The sequence below is a fragment of the Rhineura floridana genome, chromosome 9, assembly GCF_030035675.1.
Source record: "Rhineura floridana isolate rRhiFlo1 chromosome 9, rRhiFlo1.hap2, whole genome shotgun sequence".
NCBI lineage: Eukaryota > Metazoa > Chordata > Lepidosauria > Squamata > Rhineuridae > Rhineura > Rhineura floridana.
Genome location: NC_084488.1, coordinates 113479844 through 113507701, shown reverse-complemented (window position 1 = coordinate 113507701; position 27858 = coordinate 113479844). Strand labels below are relative to the sequence as shown.

General features: G+C 43.5%; 3 protein-coding genes across 4 annotated transcripts in view; 2 read left to right on the top strand and 1 right to left on the bottom strand.

Annotated features, from left to right (window-relative positions):
- The window catches only part of FAM47E (family with sequence similarity 47 member E), a 45092-nt gene extending 41289 nt beyond the window's left edge, over window positions 1–3803 (top strand). Inside the window, exon 8 of the mRNA XM_061582953.1 lies at window positions 2714–3803. Within this exon, the coding sequence (XP_061438937.1) occupies window positions 2714–2839 (126 nt within the window). The 3' untranslated portion in view covers window positions 2840–3803. The remainder of the gene's footprint in view (window positions 1–2713) is intronic.
- Window positions 3804–12206: 8403 nt separating this feature from the next.
- Window positions 12207–17260, top strand: STBD1 (starch binding domain 1). 2 transcript variants are annotated; one of them, XM_061583372.1, is made up of 2 exons: window positions 12207–12573; window positions 16112–17260. In XM_061583372.1, exons 1-2 carry the CDS (start codon window positions 12315–12317, stop codon window positions 16843–16845), a joined length of 993 nt encoding a protein of 330 aa, XP_061439356.1. In that variant the 5' UTR covers window positions 12207–12314; the 3' UTR covers window positions 16846–17260. The 2 variants fall into 2 exon arrangements, with proteins under 2 accessions (XP_061439356.1, XP_061439357.1); XM_061583373.1 differs by lacking the exon at window positions 12207–12573 and adding an exon at window positions 12594–13251.
- Window positions 17261–23747: 6487 nt separating this feature from the next.
- Window positions 23748–27858, bottom strand: part of CCDC158 (coiled-coil domain containing 158) — a 67409-nt gene continuing 63298 nt past the window's right edge. The window contains exons 26-27 of the mRNA XM_061583375.1: window positions 27169–27270; window positions 23748–23915 (exon numbers count right to left, since the gene is read on the bottom strand). Of these exons, the coding sequence (XP_061439359.1) occupies window positions 23839–23915; window positions 27169–27270 (179 nt within the window). The 3' untranslated portion in view covers window positions 23748–23838. The remainder of the gene's footprint in view (window positions 23916–27168; window positions 27271–27858) is intronic.

The following is a 27858-nucleotide window of genomic DNA, read 5'->3' as shown; positions in this document are numbered from 1 at the left end:
CTTAAGTCTCCCAGGCTGCATTCTTCTTCCCTCTCTCCAGATCTTTTTCTTCATTCTTTTCCCAACCTACCTCCTCCTTTCGCAGAGGAAGAACACTCTCCCTTCCAGGAAGCTGGGGAGTTTGGAAGATGGGAGCCCTAAATGTAAATGTACTGCCTTCAAGTCGATTTCCGAGTTATGGCAACCCTATGAATAGGTTTTCATGAGACTGAGAGGCAGTGACTGGCCCAAGGTCACCCAGTGAGCTTCATGGCTGTGTGGGGATTCAAACCCTGGTCTCCCAGTCCATAGTCCAACATCTTAACCACTACACCACACTGCAGAAAATCAGCAGCCGTGGGCAATGGGAAAAGCAGAACCTTGAAGTAGCCTGTTTTAAGAGCTGGATTTTGTGATTTTTCTCTTTTCTCCCGCCCAGTCTCTTCATCTCAGAGACCTAGGCCCACCCTTCTACTCAGCCCCTTAACCATTCCCCTTCTGAGTGATGTGGGCTGTTCATTTGAATGCTGGCTCTTTGCTTTTTAACTCTGAATGTTACCATTCCCACCAAAGTACAGTAAAGAGCTGTAGTCACCGTGTGCCCATGCCTAGCAACCACCATGCATACCAACCACTGTTGTAGTTCAAGCAAGGCTGATATCACTGTACCACCTACCAATTTGGAAACGGATATCCAAATTTTGAGTCTTCAGAGTTATTAAAAGTGATCCAATTTGGAAATTGGCTTCATTCAGCTTTCTTAGTAGTCGAGTTAGTTTTTAGTGCTTATATAATGTATAGCTTTTATCACACTTATAGTACTTGATCATATTGCCTCAACATAAAGCTGTCTTGTGCTGATTTTTTTATCTAGAACAAATAAGATCAATGTTGAAACTGAAAAAGAAATGAACTTTAAAGCTAATTAAAGAAAGTTCATTTTTGTAGTTCGTACCTGAATGACCAAGTTGTTTTTAAAAAAAGGTTGAAGTTGCTGTTTTTTGTTTTGCTAGCTCTTTGCAGACACCACACTCAACAAATCCCAAGCTCAATATAGCATCTCCTTAAGCTCAGCACCCAAGGCGAGCACCCAGCTTGCCCACCCCTAAGCACCCACTTTGCCCATTTGAATGCACATCCCACTGAAAGAAGTGGCTGCTGCATTCAGGTGCAGATCCAATGTCCACCTAACCGTTCCTAATCCTGCAAAGGATGAAATACAGAAGCTTTTCTATGCAGTTAGGTTTTGGGATAAGGTTTCTATATATTTGCTCTGTTTCACCTTTGTCAGGTAAAGATGATATACAGCTGCCTACTGTTAGAAACTAGGGAGGGATGTGGCACCAAAACTTCCCCTTTTCTTCCTAAACCACTTCCCTGTGACCATATTAATGCACACTTATACATGATAGGGCAAAGTTGTTTCAAAGTGAAACGTTTTGGTGATCTAACAGGGAATTCTAAGGCAAAGAAGACTGGAAAAAACAGGGAGAGGCGCATCTTCAGGCAAGAACATGAAGAAGCTACATGAAGATAAAATAAAGAAGTTCAAGGAGAGTCTTTGCCTTCCTCCCTTATCTTTGGAAATGCAGCCTTCACCCCCCATCTTATCTCCATTTTTAACACAAATAAACAATGTTTTAATTTAGATCGTTCTCGGATATGTGTAGTATATCCACATACATTTTGTTCCCTACCAATGCCATCTCTTTGCACTACTTTCGTCTTTGAAACTGTTTTATATATTCAGTAGAATCAAGTGGTAAAGCACATCCTGGACCATTTGAGGCTGCAGATGGGAATGTGGTAGTGTTTGAATATTGAAAAATAATCCATACAGTGAAAGAAAATATCTCTTCCCACAGAAAATATAATCTGTCAGAGAGAGAAGGTAGCAAAGTAGCACAGCTGGGAAAGCTTTATGCCTAGCTTGGGACTTGGAGAAGGCCCCCTCCCAAGGACTGAAGGGGACTGGTGAACAGATATGGGCCATCTGTTTCCCACAGATGTGAGACTAGGCTGTTTAGGACTTTATGAATCAAAAATAGTTTCTGGATAATTGAAGGTATCATTTTGATCCTAGACATAATTCATTTCAATCTAGCCAGGAGTCATATTCCAGTGGGAGCTGGCTTCTGTAAACCAGTCTCAAGCTTGATTAGGAACCGAGTGCAGCTGGTACTGTGTGAGCAGTTTCTTCCTCTAATCCTGCTGCTGTGGCTGATGTGATGGAGCCCAGTTAGAAAAATCAGTGATATTACTGATAAGTTGCTTGGGAGAAGCAGGAGGTTGTGTGTCAGTTAAGTCCCCGCCAGCTCTCTAACGAATAGCTGACTGGTGTGTCAACTGCTTTTCTAATTGGGCTTCACATGCACAGCCCACTAGCTCCATGAATGCACATGTCGAGAAGACACCGTAAGAGCTACTCTAATATGGTGGTGTTTAAGAATGTGATATGAGCTAGCAACTTGCCCAGACCTAAAGAATGTTTCCCAAGTCCCTAGACTAACACTGGCCTGCCCATCCATCCACACTGAAAGTTACCTCCGTTTGTTACCAGTTTTATTTTTAACATGGCAGGATTGTTTCTTACATTGATGTGGTCATCACTGGTTATTGTGCCACGGAAAACAAACTCTATACCAAGTAATAGTTATTTACTGTGAAAAACTACAGCTTTCTAGGTAGCTTATTGCCGTGACAACATGATAATTCTTGTGTTTGTGTGCTTCAGTTTCTTCTGCAGATGTTGGCTGCAAGTAGTTCTGACAGGCCATTAGATGAGAATGGATCTTCCTCAAGGAAACTATCTCTGAAGGTCCTTGAAGAATTAAGATTGCACTCTTCCTCAGTCTTCTAAGTATCCATCCTGGTCAGCGAGAGCTTGTTTTTTCTTTTGAAAAACCAAGGCAGAAAGTTACTTGTAATGAGGTCTCCAAAATTATCTCACCTTTTCCTTCTTCCCTTCATCGGAAACTGCTGAGACAAATGTAGTTTATTAGACGTGCAGGGAAATGAACTAAGGAGGTGAGGGCATAAAACCCAAGTAAAGACTGGCCATTAAAAAGTCTGGAATACTACCAGAATGTTTACACTTACCTATTACAGGTGTAGTAGAAAGAGTTATTCACATATTAGGATAAATGTAATGCAGTTATTGTGAGTGTAAGGTGGTAACTGTTGTTTAACATGATAATTAACATACTGATTTTAAACACTGACTGTATCTAATAAAAAAGATATTTGACTCTGAGCTTGACCAACATGACTGCCTGATTTTGATCTTGAGCATAGTGTGAATATTTTATTATTGTTATGCAGCGGACAGAAAACGTATGTTCAGTCTTGAATTTTAACCCACAAGGCTGCAGGATGAGCCAGATAGCTGCAACACATCAAAGAGGTCTGAATAAGCAGGCTACTCCAGCCAGGTCTGGGACTGAACTGATGCCTTTTTTCCCCTGCAGGCCCCACTCCTTCCCTGAGGAATGGAAGGCCTTAAAGGGATTGTCCACTGTCTTGGATACCAGGAGTGGTGGCTGGTGCTCATTGAGACTGGTAGGGCAGAAAGGAGGGAGGCCAACAATAGATGGAGCAAGAGTCAATGAGCCCTGGGCATCTTTGGAGGAAGGTGCAGGATATAAATCTTGTAAATAAATGGCAGGAATGAGCCAAGTGATTCTAGTTTTGTCGCTATCCTCCTCTGAGTTCTACAAGGGCAAAGCTAAGGGGAGAAGGATACTGACAGGCAGGGCCACCCTCTGACTGACTGGAAGTTAAGAAAGCTGGCAGGCAGAGGCTGCCTCAGGGCTAGGGTTGCCAGGTTCAGGGCCTCAGAATGATTCTGTATCTTTAAGAGAAGAGACAATTCAGCCAAGTGCAGGTTTTCTTGCAACACTATAATGGGAAAAAGCACAAGGAGGAATTATCCCTTCCCCCTGTACTTTTCAAGATACAGAAGACCTCTTGGTTGCCAGGCCCAGCTTCTAAGAGGTCTTCTGTATCTTTCAAAGTTGTGCAGGGGGAAGGGAGAATTCCTCCTTGTGGTTTGTCCCATTACAATGTTGCAAGAACACCTGCACTTGGCTGAATTGTCTCTTCTCTTAAAGATACAGAATCATTCCCAGGCCCTGTGAGCCTGGCAACCCTACTCAGGGCAGATTGAGGCTGGTGGGACAGTGCCCTATTTGCCCTAGCAGACTAGCCTCCACTGGATCCCAGCTATCAGCCTCCCCTTCTTCTCAGTTAATTGCTTGATGGCCCAACATGGAGGTGCCTAGGGTCCCTGGTGTGGCAGGGGACAGTTCCTCAGAGGTGCAGGCTGAGAGATTACTGACTAGAGCAGCCTTTCCCAACTAGTGGGCCACCAGATGTTGTTGGACCACAATTCCCATCTTTCCTGACCATTGGCAATGCTGGCTGAGGCTGATGGGAGTTATGGTCCAACGACATCTGGCGGCCCACTAGTTGGGAAAGGCTGGACTAGAGGCTTCAGGGGCTCCGTGCTCAGGCTGATATGTCTGAATGAAAATTCCAGACCAAACACCTAGTGTAGAAGATGTTGTGTATGTGTGTCCAACAGCTAGTGTAGAAGACGTGTGTATAGGGGGGGTGGCCGTTTACAGTACAATCCTAGCCATATCTACTCAGAAGTAAGCTCTATTGAATTCCATGGTGCTTACTCCTGGGTAAATGGAGTTAGGATTGTAGCCTTAGTCTGAAATCGTCATCCTTTGTTACTCACTTTTTTTTACAGGGGATCCAGACAACATTATTGCAAACCCATTGTATTGTATTCTATGTTGTGTTATCATCCCATTTTTTCCAGACATGTTTTGTGGTGATTTAAATAAATAAATGTGATCACAAGACCAGCTTTTCCAGTGTGGGTAGGCACAGGATTATTGATGCTTTTCAGGGCTACTGTTCCTTTAATTAATAGCATCTTTCTCGCAGCTTCTGCCTCTTTGATTACTTCCCGTTTAGTGTGGCAACAGCATTACTGATATAACCTGTAAAGATCACCTTAATCAGATTCTGTTCCAGCAAGGGGGAGGTTAATGACAGTTTCATTATCGTTCTTTTCATGTCTTTATTGGGGGAGGCATAATTCTCAATTCAAAAAATAAAAATATGAAGAGTTTGTGGGGAACAGGAAATGCACTGAACAGGAAACAATAAAGGGGGCAGATACCCCAGGACGGAACCCACTAATTAATGTTGCAGGGGGATCTTTGCTGAACAGAAGTTACTTCTGATTCTGAGTAAATATTGCTGAAGGATTGTGGCCATGAGGATGGGTCATCGTTGACTGATATAGCACTATGTTAGATGCCATGTGGAAGCACAGTTTAATTCTGCTTTCCCTGAATTTGATTACAGAAAAATAATGCCTCAGCAGCACTAAAGGACCCTGGCATGGAAGCAACCTGTATATATAAGTGGTTTTGAATTGCATTCATTGGGACTTGAGTACATGCTTAACTCTTCTAAAGTATTGGGAATGAAGGTGGTGGTAATCCTATGCACTTAAATTGGGAACAGGAAGTCAAAACAAACCTGAATCAAATATTGGAATGAACCTTTATTTTTTTCCTGAAATGGAACAGAATTTGAACCATTACCTGAAAGTGTAAGAACATAAGAAGAGCCTGTTCAATCAGGCCAATTGCCAATCTAATCCAGCACCCTGTTCTCACAGTGCCCAGCCACATGTCTATGGGAAGTCTAGTAGCAGGACCTGAGCGCAAGAGCACTTTCCCCCTCCTTTGGTTTCCAGCAACTGGTATTCACAAGCATACAGATTCCAACTGGGGAGACAGAGCACAGCCTTATTAACGCACAGCCATTGATAACCTTATCCTCCATGGATTTATCTAACCTTTTAAAGCCATCCAAATTGGTGGCCATCGCTGCCTTTTGTGGGAGGGAATTCCATAGTTTAACTACGTGTTGTGTGAAGTAGTATTATTTTGTCTGGTCTGAATCTCCTAATATTCAGCTTCATTGGAGGTCCACAAGTTCTAGTGTTATGAAAGAAGATTTTTTTCTCTATCCACTTACTTTATACCATGCATAATTTTATACACTTCTATCATGTCACCTCTTACACTCTAAACTGAAAAGTCCCAAATGCTGCAACCTTTCCTCATAAGGAAGTTGCTCCACCCCCTTAATCATTTTGGTTGCCTTTTTCTGATCCTGTTCCAACTCTGCAATATCCTTTTTGAGGCAAGGCAACCAGCACTGTACACAGTATTCCAAATGCAGTCGTACCATAGAATTGCATAATGGAATGATTATATCTGCAGTTTTATTTTCACTTCCTTTCTTAACGATCCCTAGCATGGAATTTGCCTTTTTCACATCTCCCCCACACTGTGTCAACATCTTCATCGACCTATCTGCTTTGACCCCAAGGTCTTGTTCCTGGTCTGTCACCACCAGTTTAAGATTTTTTTTGCCCCAGCATGCATAACTTGACACTTGTTTACACTGAATTACATTTGCCATTTTACCGCCCATTCACTCAGTCTGGAGAGGTCCTTTTGGAGCTTTTCACAATCCCTTTTTGTTTTAATGACCCTGAACAATTCAGTACCATCAGCAAACTTGGCCACCTTACTACTGACCCATAATTCTAAATAGTTTATGAACAAGTTAAAAAGCACAGGCTCCAATACCGATCCTGGGGGGACTCCACTTTCTACATCCATCCATTGGGATAACTGTTCATTTATTCCTACCCTCTCTATCCTGTTACTTAACTAGTTCCTCATCCACAAGAGGACCTCTATGATTCCATGACTGCTAAGTTTACTCAGGAGTCTTTGGTGAGGTACCTTGGCAAATGCTTTTTGAAAGCCCAAGTATATGATCTCAAATGAAGCTGAACTAAAGTCTCTTGAAGCTGAACTGGAACTAGGAGGAAAATCAGATTACTGGTTCCAAATAAGGGTTCCGCCAAGCAGTGTAACTCCTCCTTGTTAGTGCCATCAGCTCAAGAAAGCACTGAACATGCATCTTTGAGTTTAACAATTCATATTATCACCACAAAGATACACTATGAAGACTTCTTTTTTTAGTGAAAATAAATGGGAATTACAGAAGGCTGTACTTTTGAGTACCACACAATAATGCAAGTCAACATTTTGGAAATATAATTGGCCTATATCAAATTCAACTTAAGACCCATCTATTGAAGTTTGATCATTATATTTTCCCTAGTTTCATGCTACTTACTGCTGACTCACATTTTTAGACCTGTTAATTTGTTCCACCCAACTGTGCAAATTATCAACATATATGATATGTCTTATATTTAAATTTTCTCATGCACTTTATTGGCCTGAACTGGAATCAAATAGGAACAACTTCAGTTGCAGCCACCCGAACCAGAAAAATGAATAGTTTGACTCCTTGCTTTGGAGGAAGCATCATTGAACTCTGCAAGACTTCTGAAGGTAGGGCTGGCCAGGTGTTTAGGATTGGCTGGCTTAAATAAATAGACAGCTCTGCTTGGCATCTGATTGTAGCCCTCGTCCAGGAACTGGCCTTGAAACTATCCGCAGCAGGAGAGGCACTTTTATCTGCACACGTTTTCTGAGAAGCTGGCTGCAATTTCTCTCTTACAATGCTAGCAGATTGGTCCTGACATTCACTAACAGATTATTAAAATGCTAAATGCTTTATAAAACGAATAAACTGCAGGGCCTAGACTAGGCATTATGAGGGTTAAGCTTATTTGTCCTGGGAATTTGTGACTCTTTCAACATCTATATTCATTCAAGGACAGCATGTTCCATTTGGCAATGATAGGATGTTACTCTGGACTTGTTCAGTTAATTCTAAGTGGTTTCAGGAAAACAATCAATTACTTTCAGCTGTTCTTACTCAATAAAACTGTGTGGCTAAGCTCTGGCTCTCCAGATGTTGCTGGACTACAATTACTATCTTTCTTGACTACTGACCATGCTAGCTAGGGCTGCTGGGAGTTGGAGTCCAGACACATATGGGGCACTAGCCACCCTTGGAGGATAACCTGAAGGTGCAATATGAAGAATGGAGAGGTCCTACTGAATATGCAGCTTTACGTATGCCCACTTCTTATAGGATTGCAGTCTTCCTGGGACACAATCCACTGGGAAGTTCATCTGTAAAAGTCAAATGAAGTGTGTAGAATATGTGCAAGAACACTATTTGGAGCTTACACAGGAGAACCTCCTGGTGGATTGTGCCCTTAAACCTATGCTCTCCAAATTCACATAATTGCAAAATATCACAAGCTTAACACTGTATCTTTAAAAGGAAGGTTACAAATATAACCACTTATTTCCATTTCTCAACATACAAAATACACATACATGTGAATGTACATGTGTACATACATACATATTAGGGTTGCCAGGTCCATGGCCTGAGACTCATCCTGTATCTTTAGGAGAAGAGAAAGTCAGCCAAGTGCAGGTGTTCTTGCAACACTGTAAGGGGAAAAACCACAAGGTGGAATTCTCCCTTCCCCCTGCATGACTTTTAAAGATACAGAAGACATCTTGGTTGCCAGGCCCAGCAACATCCCTCCTACTTAGGGTTGCCAGGCTCAGGGCCTGAGAATGATTCTGTATCTTTAAGAGAAGAGAAAATTCAGCCAAGTGCAGGTTTTCTTCCAACACTGTAATGGGAAAAACCACAAGGTGGAATTCTCCCTTCCCCCTGTGCAACTTTTCAAGATACAGAAGACCTCTTGGAGGCTGGGCCTGGCAACCAAATTTTGTTTTATTACCCATTTTGGTACTGCTCTTAAAACAGTGATGTCAGATTTTAGGACAGGATTAAAAGATTATTCTGGGGAAAGATTAAGCCTCCAAGAGGTCTTCTGTATCTTGAAAAGTTGTGCAGGGGGAAGGGAGAATTTCACCTTGTGGTTGAATTTTCTCTTCTCTTAAACATACAGAATCATTCTCAGGCCCTGAGCCTGGCAACCCTACTCCTACTATATGGGAATAGATTAAATCTTACCACAGTTGCTTAGTGGAAGGAGCATAAAATGGAATATTTATTTATTGATCATGCTCTGCACATTGGTAATAAAGAAATTAGGGTGGCCGATCTGTGGCTTTCCAGATGTTGTTGCAATACAGTTTCAATTGTCCCTGGCCACTGACAGTGCTGGCTGGGGCTGACAGGAGTTGGAATCTAACATCATTTGGAGGGCCACATCCCCCCCCAATCTATGGTGTGCTCTGGAAAATAATGCACAATCACCCTATGGTGTCTATAGCAAAAACCTCTGAGAACAGGAAGCTGCCTTATACCAAGTCAGGCCACTTACCATCTACCAGGGTCCATCTACCTCAGTCTTGTCTACACTGACTGGCAGCAGCTCTCTAGGGTTTCAGGCAGGAGTGTCTCCCAGCCCTACCTGGAGATGCTGCAGGGGATTGAACCTGAGGCCTTCTACACGAAAGGCAGGTACTCTGCCACTGAGCTATCATCATCATCATCACTGTTTATTTGTATGCTGCTTTTCCATAACAATTTATGCACAAGGCGGCTCACAACATGAACAGAAAGAAAGTTACACAACTCACTGTAAGGTATGGCTCCTTTCTCAATCAATGCAGTGCCATCGTTTCCACACTTAAAATTATTAATATCTGAGGAATTTGGCTCACTGAGCTTATTAACATTTTGCAATCCAACACGGCAAACCTATACATGTCTCCTCAGAAGTAAGTCCCTTTGACTTCACTGGTGCTTACTCCCAAGAAAGTGGATACAGGATTAGAGCCTGCACTAAGTAAGGTGCAAGGAGAGGTGGGGGCAAAACTTTCAAATAAATATAAAGTTATAAATTAGCTTCTTATTAATATGTTGCAAAGTTTCATTTCTAAAACTCTTGAAGTACAAGGAGAAACATGAACGTTACATATACTGGGTGGTACTCAATGCTAGTCCTACTCAGAGTAGACCCATTGAAGTTAATAGACATTACTCACTTAGACTCATTAATTTCATTGGGTCTATTGTGTGTAGGAGTGCTGGTATAGCACAGTGGGGAGGAGAGTCTGGCTGGGAGTTCAGAGTCTGTAACAAATGGGCAGCCAATGTAAGCTTTTTATGACCTGAGAGACCAGGGTTTGAATCCCCACACAGCCATGAAGCTCACTGGGTGACCTTGGGCCAGTCACTGCCTCTCAGCCTCAGAGGAAGGCAATGGTAAACCCCCTCTGAATACCGCTTACCATGAAAATCCTATTCATAGGGTCGCCATAAGTCGGGATCGACTTGAAGGCAGTCCATTTCATTTGTTTCAGGGAGAACAAACTCAGATGCAACTGTAGTTTTAGATTGTGGTATGCTCTTAAACCACCAATTAAACCAAGGCAATAGATAACATGGTGCCCTCCAGATGTTGTTGAGCTGCAACTTTCATCATCCCTGACTTTTGGTCACAATGACTGGGGCTGATGAAAGTTGTCATTCAGCAACTTGTTGGAGGGCCCACATTGGCTACTCCTAGCAGTGCCCCAAAACAGCTGGTATAGCACAGTGGGAAGGAGAGCCTGGCTGGGAGTCCAGAGTCTGTCAGTTCAAATCCCCACTCCTCTCTCCTGGGTGTAAAAGGCCAGCTAAAGATCACCCCCACAGTGAGTGGCTCAGGGGTTACATGCCCTGCCACCTGTGCAGTCGTGGGCAAGCTACATAGTCCCAAGGAGCCCAGTTGCCTCCCAGCTGGCAGTTGCAGACAAGGAAAGGGCTGGCTTGTGCAGCTGTGGCAAGCTGAGCAGGCCCTAGCCAGCTGGGGAGGACTAGTCTCAGAGGGAGGCAATGGTAAACCCCCTCTAAACATCGCTTACCATGAACACCGTAGTCATAGGGTCACCATAAGTCAGGATTGACTTGAAGGCAGTCCATTTCATTTCATTGTGTGTAGGACTTAGGGGAAGGGCTGTAGCTCAGTGGCAGAGCACTCGGTCTCCCAGCATCTTCAGATAAGACTGGAAATATCTCCTGCCTGAAACCCTGGAGAGCTGCTTCCAGTCAGCGCAGACAGTACTGAGATGGATGGACCCCAATGGTCTGACTCAGTATAAGGCAGTTTCCTATGAACACAACCCATTATTTTTAATATTGGGTTTTTAGCTGTAGCCCACCTTGGGACCTCATGATGAAGGCTGTGTAAGGAATCATCATCATCTCTCCTTGCACCCCAGAAAGTATTTGAAAGGTTTCAGCATCTTTCCTTGCACCCCAAAATTATTACATTAGTACTTTTTATTTTATTGTTGTTATTTTTAAAATTACTGTTGTCACAATATTATTTTTAGTTTTTATTATTATGAAATAGTTTTCTAAAGTTTTAATACATTATTATTATTTATTGTAGGGCACTACTAAGCCTAAACAATACGTATTTTTTTTAAATTCTTTTTAGCAAGTACAGTTGAAACAGCCACAGTTGCTCCATGAGTTCTGGCAAGAGTATTTAGGAGCTCAGTCCTTAGCACCCTGTCTACTCGGGCGTTAAGTCCTATTGAATCCAATGGGGTTACTCCCAGGTAAGTCAAGTAGGGAGGCAGGGGTATGGCCTTATAGACTAGTTTCCTTATTGCTCCCACCCCACCATCTACTTATTATTTGATCTATATCCTGCCCTTCCTCCCAGTAGGATCCCTGAGCAGCAAACAAAAGAAAATGGACAGCCTTCAAGTCAATCCCGACCTATGGAGACCCTATGAATAGGATTTTCATGGTAAGCGGTATTCAGAGGGGGGTTCCCATTGCCTTCCTCTGAGGCTGAGAGGCAGTGACTGGCCCAAGGTCACCCAGTGAGCTTCATGGCTGTGTGGGGATTAGAACCCTGGTCTCCCAGGTCGTAGTCCAGCACCTTAACCACTATACCACACTTTAAAACATCATAAAAACAGACTTCAAAATATTTCTTTTAAAACATCTGTTCTAAAAAAAAGTTTTAAAAACATCTTTTTAAAAAGCAATTCCAACACAGACGCAGGCTGGGGATCTAGATACTGATGATCTAGGAATCGGAGCCAACGCTGATCCGGAGCGACTTCAGCGCTCTCCCACTTGGCCTGGGGAGAAGCTGGGCTGCGGGAAACCGCAGCAAGAACAGCTCCACCCCGGAGGGCCCGTCCAGGGCCGGAGGCTCCTCCCAGGGCTGGGCAGGTGCCGGGCTCCCTCCAGGGCCCTTATAAGGCTGGGGTGGGTCAGGGAAGGAAAGCCAGCTAGTCCGCCCTCGCTTGGGCTTCGTGCCTCGCCTCACGTATCCGGGCCGGGCTCTTTCCCCAGAGCGCGGGCGGCGCTGCTCGGCCATGGCCCCGGGCGAGGAGGTCGACAGCGCCCAGGCCGTCCCGCCGCCGCCGCCTCCTCCTCTTCGCCCCGTTCCTCACCCGCTGCGCAACAGCGACGACGGAGAGCCTCTGGTGGGGCTGTGGCTGGGCTTGCTGGTGGCGTTGGTAGCCACCTTCATCGCCTGGCTCTGGTACGGCAGCGACGACGAAGGCAACAAGGAGGCGGCGGCGGCCGGGGGGTCTCCTCCGGTGCAGGAGCGGGGGGCGCCCGGAGCCGAAGGTACTGCCTGCTTTCCTTCCTTCCTTCCCGAGGGGGGAGCCTAGTGGCCCTTACCCCCAAATGAGGGCCCCCCAAGTTCGTACCTACCTGCGCCCCTAATTAACCCAAACCTTTCCTGGGGCTTGATTGGCAAACCCCTGAGGCGAGCTTGTGGGAGGGAGTCGCCTTATTGCCCCCGATAGATAACTAGGCGACGGCGCGTCCCCGCCTGAGGATTTCCATTTCCTTCTCCCCGTATTTTGACCCTGTGCTCGCTCACACTCTCTACCCACGCCCCCTGCGCCTTCACGTGTCTCGGGTGTTCGTGAGAAGGGCGAAAGATTGCGAGGTCTGAACACAGACATTAGGAGGAATATATTTTGTATTTTGATGTCTAGTGAAGACTTTTTGGATGCCTTCGAAAAACTTTTAAAGCTTAGACTTAAAGATCAGCAGGAGAGAGAGATTGCCCATGTCCTCATAGACTGTTGCCTGCAAGAGAAGACTTATAACCCCTTCTATGCATATTTGTCTGCCAAGTTCTGTGAATATGAAAGACGATTCCAGATGACATTCCAGTTCAGTATATGGGACAAAATCAGAGATCTGGGAAACCTGTCCACTACGGCTTTCTCCAACTTAGTTCATCTCTTGGCTCATCTGTTGAAGACCAAGTCTCTCTTCCTTACTGTTTTCAAAGTGAGCAGATCTCAATTTAAAAAAAAAAACACATCTTGTTAGGCTCATGCATAATGCATTTGTGCTCTGATATGTAACTTCACCTAACAACCAAGGGCAAAGTAAATGGCTATTTATTTATTTGTTCTGTTGAGTTTGCTATTTATTTCTATGTTTTTGTATTTTATGTTGCTGTTTTACTCTTATGTACACCGCCCAGAGAGCCTTTTGGCTTTGGGCGGTATAGAAATTAAATTAAAAGAACAAAAAACAAAACTTCCCCATGCGTTTGAGAGATTATGTGTCACTTTCTGGCCTGTTCCTTTGGAAATGCTTTTGCTCCCACCGTGTATGTGTTGGAGGGGGGGAGCGGGTAAAAGATTCCCCTTCGTCTTTGCTGTGGTTTCTGCGTTTCCACATCTCCCCACTGCGCTACATGCATTTTTTAAATAAATAAATAAATAAATAAATATTCCTTGGGAAAGTCTCCCCCAGCCTGCTGCTCTTCTCCAGATGCTTTAGACTACAGTGCCTATGATCATTGGCCGTGGGGCTGTTGGGAGTCCCCAGACAGCTGGAAGGCACCAGGTTGGGGAAGGCTGTGTTGCAGGGTTGCAGAGGATCTGTCTTGTGCTGCATGGAAATTCCAGGAGATGCACTTTCTTTCAAGTTTGTGGGGGTGGGCAGTCCTGTGAGTCTTCCTTCCTCAGCATACCTTTATGGTTGCTGATCTGAAGTAGGAAGGGAATAGGGAGCACCTGTTTCCTTTAATGCACTGCTGGCTGGGGCTGATGATGGGAGTTGGGAGTCCACATCTGGAGGGTGTCAGGTTGGCAAAGGGTCCTTTAATGGCTTTGGGGGTCTGTATCTAAAATGCCTGTTTCACATTTTCCTTTCCCTGTTTCCATTTACTCCCATGCACATTGTAAGTAGAGAGTCTTATAGCTCGTGTTTGGTCTTGTGCAAGTCTGACCCACTGCACTGCCCCAGACTCAGTGGCTGTGTCCAGAACCCTCATTCACCTTCTCTTTCTGGAGGAAATGATCCCCTGGCTGTTTCCAGAACTTAGGGGCTCAGAGAAATGTAGGAAGCTCCCTTAAACTGAGTGAGACTATTGACCCATCTAGCTCAATATTGACTACGCTGACTGGAAGCAGCTGCCAAGGATTTCAAACTGGATATGGCCAGCCCTACCTGGAGGTGCTGGGAATTGAACCAAGGGCCCTCTACATGCAAAGCACTACCACTGAGCCACAGCCCTTCCTACGCATGTCACATGGGCTGTCACAAAAGCAACTCTGATAAACTCCTGTTTATGGATGGCTTTACATGTGCATGTTCATTTGCTGCTTGTTGCATCGAAGATTTACATGCATGGAAGTGCTATAGTTGCAGACACACAATGTTAAAGGAAAACATGGTATTCAGTGGAGTCGGTGCCAAGTGATCAACTTATGAGAAAACAAGTCATGTATATTCATGTATGAACCAGCTCTTAAAGCTGTTAATAGCAGTCTTCCCCTCTCCCCTTTCTGCTTATTCTCATTAAGAGAAAAGAGGCGATATGATCAGAGTACAGGGCCCGAAGAAGTGAGCTGGAATCTCTTGGCTGCTTGCTAGCCTATTAAGCAACTTTTAAGCTTTGCTTCAGCTGTTTTAGAAGGGCAGGCAGGCAGGCAGAAGCTTATTAGTGGTTGTGACCTTTGCATTGCCCCGATTCCATCAGGCAAGAGCTCTTGTCAGTTACTTCTGCCAGCCCTGTGGGAATCCTCTCCTAAGCGCTTGGCTATGCACTAGTCTGCTGGACACTTATGGGCAGTGCAGATGTAAAAATCAAGCCTGCAACTATATTTAGCTTCCATGTGGGAATAGCATGTTTGTCATTATGCATATTCATGGCAGAGCAGAACAAGAATCTTGTTGTGAAAGCAAAACAATAAAAGGCAAGGCAACGGATGGGGAACTGTTGCTGATTGTTTCAAAATAAACATGTGTAAGAAAAAAGTAGGTAAAGGGCAGTGTCCAGTACATGACTATTTAGCAAAAGCAATGGTTTTGTGCCACCTCCATTTGATCTGATACTACTGTGTCCCACTCAATTCATGCTAGCAAAGAAAAAAAGGGAAGAAGATAGGATTAAGTGATATATTTGTGGGAAGCTGAGTGTGGGCTCTGCAGAAACCATGGACACAAATATCTCATTGGGCCATTTCTGCCATTGTGTGGTTTTGGCCAAGCCACTTCCTGCCTCTGCTATAGTTCCTTATCTGCCAGCTGACTCATTACAGTGTGGCATCAAGAAGGATTTTGTTGGATATCATCCAACATATGGTGCATTAAAGCCATCACCCAGGGTTGGTTGTCTCTGCCAGAGTTCTTCTGTAACTTTCTTCCTACATATTTTTAGCTTTGTCTGCTGTTCAGCTTGCAAACCTTCAGCCAGGTTGGGGAAACAGTTGTAACTTACTCAGCTGTGTGCCGTTAGATTTGCTGTCTCCTTATTTTGGGAACAGCTTTCAGCAATCCTGCAAGTGCAGTTAAAGCATTAAAAAAAACCCAGCAACCTTACGTGTGCATTTACAAAGGATGTCACAGAGAAGTATGGTAGAAGGTGCTGGAGGGTGAGACAGGAGGCGGGGTTGGTGAGGATTTGCTGTTGGGAATAAGAATTCTGATACCTACCAGTTGCTTCCAGGGATAAAAATAAAGTTTGCGTGCCAGTGTTAGATTGCAAAAGAGAGCACATGAAGGGTTAAATTACCTTGTAAAGAGGTCCAATGTTCTTGCTCTTAAAGGTTCTTGTTATAGTACATGAATTAACACACAGGGAAGGAATTAAGAATTGTGTTCTTCCTGGCTAACTAAGGTTCTTTCTATTCAGAATCACTTCAGAGAAGTTATGAATGTGTTACATCAGAAACGAAGCCGACTGGTGTGTCCAGCCCTCAGGAGCCAGTGGGGAACCAGTTGGCTCCTCCAGGAGAACAGCTGCCTGAAACAAAGCCACTGGTCAAGGAGACTCCAATCCCCTTAATGAACTACACAGAATATCTAAGAAACAAAGTACTCACTTACCCCACAAAGTCACGCGACCCCCCACAGAGCCAAGAAGCTGAAATGCATAGTGTGAGTACTTCATCAGAAGCAGGTGCCCCTGGTGGCAAGCACGAGGAGAGGTGCAAAGAACAGCTGTGTCATAACTCTGTGGATCAGGAGGAATGGGAAATCGTCCCCAAGCATTTGGTGTGGGGTGATGCTATAAGGAAGAGCCACGAGGACCCAGAGCAAGAAAAGAGGGTTGCTGCCGTGTCTCCAGTGCCTCAGACCATCCATGTGACTTTCCAGGTGCATTACATCACTCACTCAGAAGCCCAGCTGATTGCCATCACAGGTGATCACGAGTGTCTAGGCCAGTGGCACCGCTATGTATCACTCAGGTGTGACAAGGATGGGTTCTGGTCAGACTCTGTTGTCTTACCAGTTAATACCAGAGTCGAGTGGAAGTTCATACTGGTGGAGAATGGAAAAGTCAAACGGTGGGAAGAATGTGACAATCGAATCCTGGTGACTGAACTTGAGGATAGAGTGGCCCATAAGTGGTGGGGCTATCACTGAATCTGGCTGAGTGCAGGGCTCTATTTTTATTCCATGTCTTTATTTTCTTATTCTTGCCTACCTTAATATATCTGTGCTGCATGTTTTGCAGAGCTGCCTTAGGTTAAAGGGTCTCTTCTGCTAGCTTTAAGATATGAAGATACTCTTCAGACTGAATCAGACCAAAGCCTTCCTGGTGATAGACATGTTAGGCCTCTCTAGTGGGTGGTGTTCAAAAATAGCTCCCTACTTAAAAAGCTTTAAACCCTGAACATGAAAGTGTACGGTTGTGAGAAGGTAGGAGCATGGAGTGTGGACGCTGGACTGACAGAATGGGAGAGGTGCTGTTAAACTGCACTGTAACTGTCTGTTAAAATGTTTTTAACTTATCGTTACTGGATAAGGAAACAATAAAGATGATTTTCAGACTGGTGAACATCCTTTATATTTTGAAACCTAGTTTTGGCTTTTAGTCTGTAGGAATTAAAGAGAAGGCCATCATGATTCCTATGGAAGTCCCTTGCTAGCACTGTTTTCACAATGCACATTTGTGGGGAAAATCATAGGAATGGCAATAGGCTCCGGTTCCTCCCAGTTAAGATGCTCAGTACAGGTTTTGGGCATATGTTAATTGGCACAGAGGCATATTGGCTGTACTAAAGATCCTAGCATCTGCCTGGTTTGGATTTCAAAAATAACTACTACATTGCACAGCAGAAAAGAGAGCCTGCACCCAGTGTCTGCAATTACATATCCAAAGGTTGTGACACTTGCAGATGGAAAGCAGTTGCTTCTTTCTGACTAATGGTGGGTCTTTGGCTGAGGGTTGTTAAAAGACATGAAAGAAGTGTAATTCTCTTCTTTCCTAAGGGGGGGGAATGAAGGGAGGTTGAAAGGGAGTTGAACTGTTACTTGATCTGAAGCAGTGATGGGGGGCCTCTGGCTTGAATGCCTGATTAGGCCCACCAGGCCTCCCCTTTTTGTCAGTGAGGTTGTTTCAGCCAACCCAAGATTGCCTGCCCTACACCTGACATTGTATGTGATATCAGATGTGGGGCAGATAAAGGGTGGGCTAAAAGGGAGGTTGCAGCATGAAAAGTGCAGCCAATCAGCTGATAGCCCTTTAGAGCACCATGGCTTTGCCCACGTGGTTTGATTTCAAGCTGGGTGGGCAAAGGAAAATGGTTACTTGGCACTGTGATGTTGGATGACTGACAGGTGGGTGGCCTTGCCCACCTGTCAAATGTGGCCCACGGGGGTGTGTGTGTTGGGGGGAGAAAAGGATCCAGCTGGCCCAGAGTGAAGTTACCAAAATTTGCATTGATACTAAAATGTGGGGTCCTTTAAGCAGAAGTAAAGGCAACTACACCTTTCCTACACTTTTTAAGGTAGCTGATTTATCTGTCAACATTAGACTTTATTTTGAATAGCAGAGTGTGTTTTTGAAAAATCCTGCTATGGCCCTGGATTTCAAAATGCCTGGCCTCCTGTAGCTGAAATTTGAATAATAATGTTAACAATTATATATATAAAAAAATCAGGTTCCTACACAGCTATGAAACTTCCTGGAGGAGAGATGAAGCCTCCACAGTCCAGTGAGATAGGTTACAAAGGGGAAAAAATGACATGTTTAAGAGCATAATATTGGATGCTTACAAGTCACTTTCTCAGCATAGACTACCTTGCAGGGCTGGTGTGAGGTAGAAATGCTGCTCTGAGCTCCAGGGAGGGAGGTGTAACAAATGAATAAAACAAAGACAGCTCGGTAACAGAAGGTTTGAATGACTAGGTTTCAAATTTGGGCTTGTTTTACTGAAAATGTCAGTGACAATAGGAGTAGATAAATGATTTTTAAAATATTAAGCAGTTGCTTTTAAATAAAAATAATTAAAAATCCATGTCTTAAATTTTGTTTTTAACTAAATGTTTCTCAAAATATAACTTGGTTTATATTAAATAATCTGACTGTAAGCATGTTATAAACAGTCTCTAAACTGAACAGTCTCTAAACAATGTTAAAGGAGGCTTTTTTATGTAAATGAAGAACTAGTGTGATCTCTTCTTAAGTATTTACTGTTTACCTGATTTGCAGAATTTGGATTTGTACCACTGTTCAGAACATATATGAAATATCAATGGGAAGACTGAGACACATTTACTGTATGCTAGTTCCAGTACATCTCCACCTCTTTTCTGAAAATGGGGGCACACAGTGTTAGTAAAAACCCCTCCCTTTTTACTGTAAAACCTGGTGGGATTGGCTTGAGTGCGTGTTTTAAATTCACTTCAAAGAGATTTTGCAACTGATTGGCAGATCAACCTGTTCCCCCTCCAGGTGTGGCCAATAGAAACACTTTGCTGTAGGCAACTAGTGTGCTCACAGCCTTAATCGGTGCTTTAAATTGGTCTTTTTTCTTATTATATTAGATCTTAGCAAAAGTGAAGAGGTCTCTTGAAATCTAAGTTGATTGTGCTTGTTGGGTGAGAGGAATTGATGCTCAGTAATAGACAGCATATCTTGAGAACATAAGAGCCTGCTGAATCAGGCCAGCAACCCATCTAAACCAGCATCCTGTTCTCACAGTGGCCAAACAGATACCCCAATGGGAAGCCCACAAGCAGGATCACAGAACACTCTCACCTGTAGTTTCCAGCAGCTGGTGTTCAGTATCATACCGCCTCTGATAGCAGTGGTAGAGTATAACCATTGTGGCTAGTAGCCACCGATAGCCTTGAATTTGTCTAATCTTCTCAGGCCATCCAAGTTTTAAAGCCATATATAGAAGGCCCAACAGGCCTGTGAAAGATACTTGCTTTTGAAGAGCCACTGCCAGTTAGACTAGATGGACTAATGGTCTGCCTATATAGAAGGCAATTCTCTTATATTTCAATTACATCAGTGTTGGTTTCTGTACAGAATCTGCTCTTCCTCCCTTGCATTGATAGAATTCAAAAAAGGGATAAAGGAGTTTGTTCAATCTTCTTTTTGTAGCAGACTAACACAATTCAGTGGTTCTGAACTTGCTTATGGATCAGTAAGGATCAGCACTGTAGTTTGTTAAGGGTGCTGAGAGTTGTTAGGAGATGCCTATTCGCCCTCACTGAGCTGTAATTCTGAGAGTGGTTTAACAATCAATCTTTTCTCCCTGGGAAACTAGGAATTGTAGCTCTGTGAGGGGAATAGGTATCTCCTAAGAAATCTCGGCATCCTTAACAAACTACACTTCCCAGGATTCTTTGAATTATGTGATGACTAACAGTGCATACATGTATGATGTGAATGTGGCCACAAATCAGGGCCAGTGCAGGTAAAAAAGTTCGCTAACTAGGGAGCCAATTAGGGTTCCACACCTACTGACTCTTAAAACAAAATCCAAACATTTTCTAACACTGTGAATGGCATCTTGTCTGCTTTGAGTCTTAAGACATCGATATCTTTATTTTGAATCTTAAGATAAAATCCGTCCCACCTTGCTTTTTTATGAATAGGCTCTTGGTATGGTAGATTTGCTCCTTTCTACTTCCTTGGCTCTCAGTGTTAAATAGACAAGCATATAATACAATACTTGCATCCTATAACATAGTATAACTTGTAGATTTTTCACACTTCAGTTGAAGCTTGTTATGCTTTTAAAATACTAAAAGACGGAAGGGCCTTAATTGAAAGCAAATATTTCTGCTGCATTTAGAGTTTTTTGGTTGTCCAGGTTATGAACTGATACAAAGCTTAAAGCAGTCTTAAAGGCTTTTCAGTTTGGCAAAAAGGTTTAATGGCATACTGGAGTCCTGTCTGAGAGGATTATGTGCATTATTTAGCTGATTCAGATGTTCACATTTAAAGCCACTTACCTTTCACTAGAATAGCTCAGTGTGTGCTTGTACAGAGTTTGTTCTTGCATACACAAGAGTGGGGTGCATAATCTCCATTTGCAAAGCAGTGCTTAGAAGATAACTTAAGGTCTGTTGGTCCCAGATGATAAAGGTAAATCTACCTGGAACCTGTTTCAGAGTCCAGAGATGCTAAGCAGAGCATCTGATTCCCACAGCATACACGCATCCTGGACTTTAGTACTGGGTGGTCTGTCACCTTGCATTTGTGTGTGGGTATTAAATTCATTATACAGTTGACTGGACCAGTTTTTTCTTTCTGATGCGATGTCATGGGGGTGGGTGGGAATGGTGTCTTAAAAACTTCCAGTTCTTTTGCTTGTCTTTACCCAAGAGTGAAAAGAGTGACTTACAAACTTCCTATCTCCTGGAAACCCTTTCAGAACTAGTTCCTCTCAAGTTTACACAAGACACTAATCAGGTTTCTTGGTCTTCACTACAGTCTCATATAAATGGTGTGTGCATCTACCCTCTACAGCATGCAGTTACAGGTAAACCAGTAGTGAATAAGCCATCTTCTAGGGGAAAGCCAGCATTACTTTTTTTTTTTAAAGCCAGCAGTACTGATCTTATTGAGGAATCTTGGACGTTAAGTACTACTCTTGTATTTCAGAAGGCTAGTTAGTGCAATGTTACTTAGGCCACGTAAAGCAGCTCTGACCCACCCATGGTTTCAGTAACTGAACAGTCTTGATGGATGAGGATTTGCTCTGGCTGAAATGAATGGGCAAGGGCCGCGTCTCAGTAGCAGAGCATCTGCTTTGCATGCAGAAAGGCCCAGATTCCATCCCTGGAATCTCCAGGTAGGTCTGGGAATAGCCCCTGCCTGAAATTCTGCAGAGCTGTTTCCAGCCAGTGTACATAATACTGAGCTTGGTGAACCAATGGCCTGACTTGGTATAAGCTAGTTTCCTGTGAGTGTCACTAGCTGCCATTTATTTTGGCCATCTGAATACATAGTTATACAAGAGAACAAGGATGAATTAAGAGACTGTAAACAGCAGGTGTTAACGTGTGAAACGGGAAAATACTGCCTGTTTGGGATTCTTGCTTAACTGATTGACAACCTAATCCAGAGAGCCACTACAGTCAACAGTGAGGTCAAGGACCTGGACTACAGCTTGAAAAAAACCTGTGCCTCATGACATGGTCATTCTTTAACTAGTACGGTTGCATTGTAACAGTGATGATGTAGCAGAGTTTGTGAGGGCTTGCTCTCAAAATGGAGCCCTGACCTTGCTGAAAACTACATTTTGAAGCCATGCAAATGGTACTTAAGCCTTTTGATATTCCACAATTAAATTTGGTTCTCATCTGAGAACTACTGTCTGATCGTTCTGAATGGCCTACGTAAAATGTGATAGTTTTGTATTTGCCTCTTTTAGGATACGTGAACTTGCTCATCCCTGTGGCTGTGGACATATCAGAAATTTAAAACGCATGACTTCCCCCAACAAATCCTGTGAACTGTAGTTTAAGGGTGCTTGGAGCTGTAGCTCGTTGAGGAATAAACTACAGTTCCCAGGATTCTTTGGGGGAAGCTGTGTGCTTTAAATGTATAGCGTGTACACAGAATTTCTGGAAGGAACTTGTTGTTTGAAGCTGCTGTTTTTAATAACTCGCTAGACACTTGGGGGGAGTTGTATGTTGTATAAAGCTCCAGCAGTTTAGCTCAAACCTGTTCTGAATCTGCACCCATCTGAGGCCTGCTGTGGGATCTGGTTAGCTATTTAGCGAGACAAAGCGTAGAGCAAATTGACCTTTTGTTGTTTTTAGCAAGGCAATTTGTATGTTCCTGGCTTTTCAGTATGGGCAAAACGTAGGGGCTAGGCATATAATGGCTTGTTTTTTAGGAATGTTTTTATTTTCTAGTGCTTTGTAAACATTAGCTCTGTTTTATGAACCTCTTAGCCTATTCTTAGACATGGAGTGGGAATATGGCCAGTTTTCTAAAAAAAAGGTAACATTAGCCATGTTAAAACACACCTAGAGGACAGCAGAGAGATCATTCTGCAGGCTATATATGTATGTCTGAATGTCTGGCATGCCCGGCATATTATGGATTTATTTTTAAACTACCCAAGACCATTAACATGGGTGCTTAAGTATATGACTGGCTTTGATCAGGCTGCAGTAACCCACAGTGTATAGTCAAAACCAAGCCCAGGTCAATATTTTCACTTTGCTTAGCGAAAAGATTATGCCAGCAGGAGTATTATTCCATTGACTTAGAAGTGGCTTAGTAACTTAAAATCACACCTGTATGTGAATGTAACCTTTTGATAGTTGACGCTGTTTACTTTGGGTGAGGTGCATACTGGTAATATGAGAGCGCGCTGTGCAACCTTACCAGGGATCAAAGTCTAAATAAGAATTGAGCAGAAATGCATTTGTCGAGGAGGTGTAATTTCATAAAGAAAGGAGAACTGATGAAGCCTCTGTCACCCTGTGGGAGCTATTATATGTTGGGTGGGTGGAGGAATCTTCTAAACATAGAGAAGAGATGAAATAAAGCTCTCATTGCATTATTAGATCCAGCGGCTCCATTTGAAGCAGGGCACCCTTAACCCCCTGCACAGCCACTTTGGCAGCAGAGAAAGGAATCTGTAGTTTGTGTTTGCATAGAGTAAGACCTGCAGGCATGTGCACTCTCACAAGATAAATATATCTGACCATTGGCTCCGATTTCCATCCAGCCCCTCCCTCTCACAACTTTGAGAGAAAAATGCACTATAGGGAGCAGTTCATTCTGTGCAAAAGGAATGACTGCGGTGTTATGCTGACCAGGAAGTCTATTATTCCAGCATTATTATAAATTAGCCATTGAAATGTTTGAAAACTCCGTTTAAATAATGAAGGATAAATTTCAAGACAGGATGGTATGAGGTCTAGGGATTTGCTTATAGATGATCATACCCATTTTTGCTGACCATTCAGTGCATGTGCCCACTCCCAAGTTGATGAAGAAGAGAGACCAGCAGTTTGTCTGCCAAACCTGCTTTTTCTACATGGAAAGACAGATTACAAAACTATGTCAACTTTTATTATTTAACAGTAGGCTTTTAGCATTCCATTTAACAGAATCCAATCTACATACATCTGAGTGATTAAAAACCGTACCACCTTTCATTTGGACAGCTTCTTCTCCTTCTCCTTTGCCTTCTCAATCTTCTTTTCCTGGCATCTGATCATGGTAGACATTGCTGAATGTAGCATTGAGGAAAGCATCATTAATACCACACAGGCCAGGAGAGCAATGTGTAACAACCAAGCAACCTCCACCCCAGGTTTGGCATGCTTTGGCTCTTTGTAGAACTCAAAAGAGAATTTCCTATTTCCACAATATGGTTTCAGCTCAGAGGCACTTGCCTAGAGTGACCAACAGCCCTAGCCTCATTTTCTTGCTGTTCAGATGCGTGGCAGCATTTAACTCTCCATTCATCACCACTGCTGCGGCCTGCCATGGCAGCACTTCTTTCCTGAGCCAGAAACAGTGGGGTGAGGCTAGAGCAGCTGTGATCTCTGGCACTTGGGAGACTCTGAGCTACAGTTCTCAAAAATCTCACAGCACTATTTCTGATGTCAGGAAGGAGCATGGCTGTGTACACAGGCTCTCTCACTCAGCCCTTTAAATTTGACAGCATGCACAGTGGGGATCCATGTGCTCAAGCACAGCAGAGCCTCCAAGCAACAGGGTTTCTGAAGAGGCAAGGGCAAAGAGTCATCTTGCTGGGGTTCTTATTTTTAGTTTCCTTAAATGGCTGCATGTGCCCTCTAGACGTCATGAGTTAGGGATGGATGAATGTATCTGTTTCTCATTTTTCTACTCTGAAGTTCAGCTTTTCACATCAATTTGCAATTTCTTTGAAAAGTCCTTATGAAAATCCAGCAGCATTTGGGTGCAAATTTCTTCTATTATACAGATGTTCATATGCAATTTCCCCTAATACACACATTTTTGCAAAGCAGTTTTCCTTAATATCATACATTATTGTATGCTATTTTTTACGTGTGCATTTTTATATATGCATTTATTTTCTGTACACATTACTTGGCTAGAGAACTGTGCAGCAAAATGCAGAGAAGTATGATTTTTGAAGGATGGCAGTGTTCCGGTTCACATGTTGTGTTTGGAAAGCACTAATTAGGTTGGTTTGCTTTTAAAGGCAAACAATTGAATTTCCCCCACCCTCCATCGTTAGGGATGAGTCACTCTTGGCAAACTCCAGGGAGGGTAACTGCAGTTACACCAATGCTTGAAGATGGGGAAAAGGCTGTAACAGGGACCCTGGGGAAGCCAACAGGAAGTTGGCTGAACCTGCTGAGATCATAGGAAGAGAGGGAGAAACCAAGGTGGGGGAGGGAGGATGAGACCAGCCTCCCTCTGGCTAGTGTCAGGAGTGGCATTTGTATTATTTATTTATTATTTGATTTATATCCCGCCCTTCCAGCAGGAGCCCAGGGAGGCAAACAAAAGCACTAAAAACACTTTAAAACATCATAAAAACACATTAAAATAATTAAAACAAAACAACTTTAAAAATATTTTTTAAAAAGCTTTGAAGACTTCTTTTAAAAAAAGGTTAAAAAACATTGTTTTGTTTTTTTAAAAAAGGTTTAAAAGCATATTAAAAAGCAATTCCAACACAGATGCAGACTGGGATAAGGGCTCAAAAGGCTTGTGGAAAGAGGAAAGTCTTCAATAGGCGTCAAAAAGATAAATGGTGCCTGTCTAATATTTAAGGGAAGGGAATTCCACAAGGTAGGTTCTACCACACTAAAGGTCCATTTCCTATGTCGTGCAGAACGGACCTCCTGATAAGATGGTATCTGCAGGAGCCCCTCACCTGGAGAGCGCAGTGATCGGCTGGGTGTATAAGGGATAAGACAGTGTGTATGATGGATGAATGGGTAGATCCTCCCCTGTGTTGTGAGACAGCTCTGGAGACTGGGGAGGTGGGGGCTCAGCAGTGCTTCTAGGCCAGGAGACGGCACTGTTAGCAACTATATTGACATAAGAGCAGCCCTGCAGGATCAGGCCAGTGGCCCATCTAGTCCAGCAGCTGTTTTCACAGTGGCCAACCAGATGCCCGCAGTAGGCCTGCAAGAAGGGCACACTCAGCTTCTAAATTTTGTTTTTTTTAAAATATTTTAACATGCTTCAACTGTCCCTGTTATCTGGTAAGTTCCTGTGGTCCATCTCTCTATGTTTTTGGGATGCCTATTAAATTTTTGTTAACAGAGGCTGCTACAGTTTTCATTCTTGAGGAACAAGCACCTTCCTGCAGGGTCTTGGAATGGATGCCTCTTGTCTCTAGGGCACATCCGTGTAAGTGCATGCAGCATGTGGTATACAGCCAAGTATTTCCAGTACCGTACCTGCAGAGGTACTGTATATTTTGAACAGCTAATGGCACGTTGTAGGGTAATTGTTTTTTTAGGTATAGCCTTAATTAAGAACTTTAATTAAATTCTGCAGAGCCCCTTGCAGCATTCAAATCACTCAAGGAGTAAATATTGCGCAATTAATAAATGAATACAGCAGACAAAGGACCACCTTCAAAATGTACAGCAGTGAACGGGGATGAAGCTCGCAAAGTACCTGGTATGTTGTTAAAAAGCATGTCCCTCTTTTCATTTGTGAAATGTTGGAGGGTATGCTTTTTACAATGGCATGGGGCGCACTTGTTCCCCTTGTCACAGGAACCACCCAGCCAATGTAACAGCAGTGCAGACCCCACTGCGCTGCAGTGGAATAAACCTGCCTTTCTCCTTTGCTTTCCTCCCCTTCTCTGTTCCTCCCGTGTCAAATTTTAGATGACGGATGGACAGGTCAGGAATGTGTTCCCCCTTGTACATTCAAGCACCAAGCGCATTGATGGCACTACATTCATAAATATTCTGCCAGTAAGGGGTGGTTGAAGCCTTTGCCCTTCCTGTGCAGTGATGCTGCCAGGACTTCGGGGCACTAAGCAGCATGAACAGCCTGCTCCCAAATGCAACGGGGCTGGCGTCTCCTATTTTGAAATAAGTGAACTAATATACACTACCTTTTCTTTTTTTAAAAGGACAGTTCCTGTAAGCCCAAAGCCTAGCATTACCTAACTGTACCACTGTTCCCCTGGCTGTTGTGTCTAATCAAACGTCTGCAGTACCTGCACCAGGAGTATTTGTAAAGAAATATTTGGGGCTTTTCCACCTCTAGCTTTGCAGAGCTTGCATACTCATTTCAAAGGATTCTTGGGATGATTGCCCCACCACCACCACCGTGATATAACATGCACATTTGCAAGATGGGATGTTATAATGTGAAAAACAGTTAATTTGACAGCTTTGAAGCAAGCACACGCGAGGCTACAGTGGTACCTCCTGCACAGAAAGTCACATTGACGGCAACATGAAAGAGGGCTATTGCAAGGAACTTACTGAACCGTCAAGCGACGCATGGTTCCATACCTTGGTTTTTCAGCTGTAATGTTTCCACTAGGTTTTGCAGACTCTCCATCTTATTCTGTAATTTCCTGCATGCACTTCCACTGGCTTCTCCTGTCTGAATAGCTACAGACAAAATAGTCAATCACAGTCAGAGAAATAGTATTTTCAGCGGAAAGCAGGGCTGCCATAGTGTTAAAGCCCTTGGAACGGAGCCAGCTCCCAATTAATGACGGCTGCCATGTTAACCCTTGCCAGTGGTGGTGGATGGGCTGCTCCTTAGAAGAACAGCACATTAACACTGGCCATCCTAGCTATTTTCAGGGCTAAACTAGATGCGGTGAGAATGCTGTCAACATTTCTGCCCTATTTACACAACAGGAATGGATGTGCTTTACTCTTTCCATTAAAAAAAAAAAGTGCAGAGAAAGGATTTAAACTAACCCTACCCTGTCTTGTTATATACTGCATTGCTTTCTGATGTTTTCTATGTACCTCACCTGGCTCCAACACCGGAAGTGAGCTGGTACAGGAAGAAAATGCTTCAAATAATGGAATGCTGCAAAGGGGATGAGTTCCACCACACTCCCATGTACATTTCATGTAAGCCAGGGTGGCTAACCTGCGGCCTTCCACCTGTTGTTGGATTCCAACTCCCATCAGCTCCAAGCAGCATGGTCAATGGTCAGGGATGATGGGAGCTGTAACTGCACA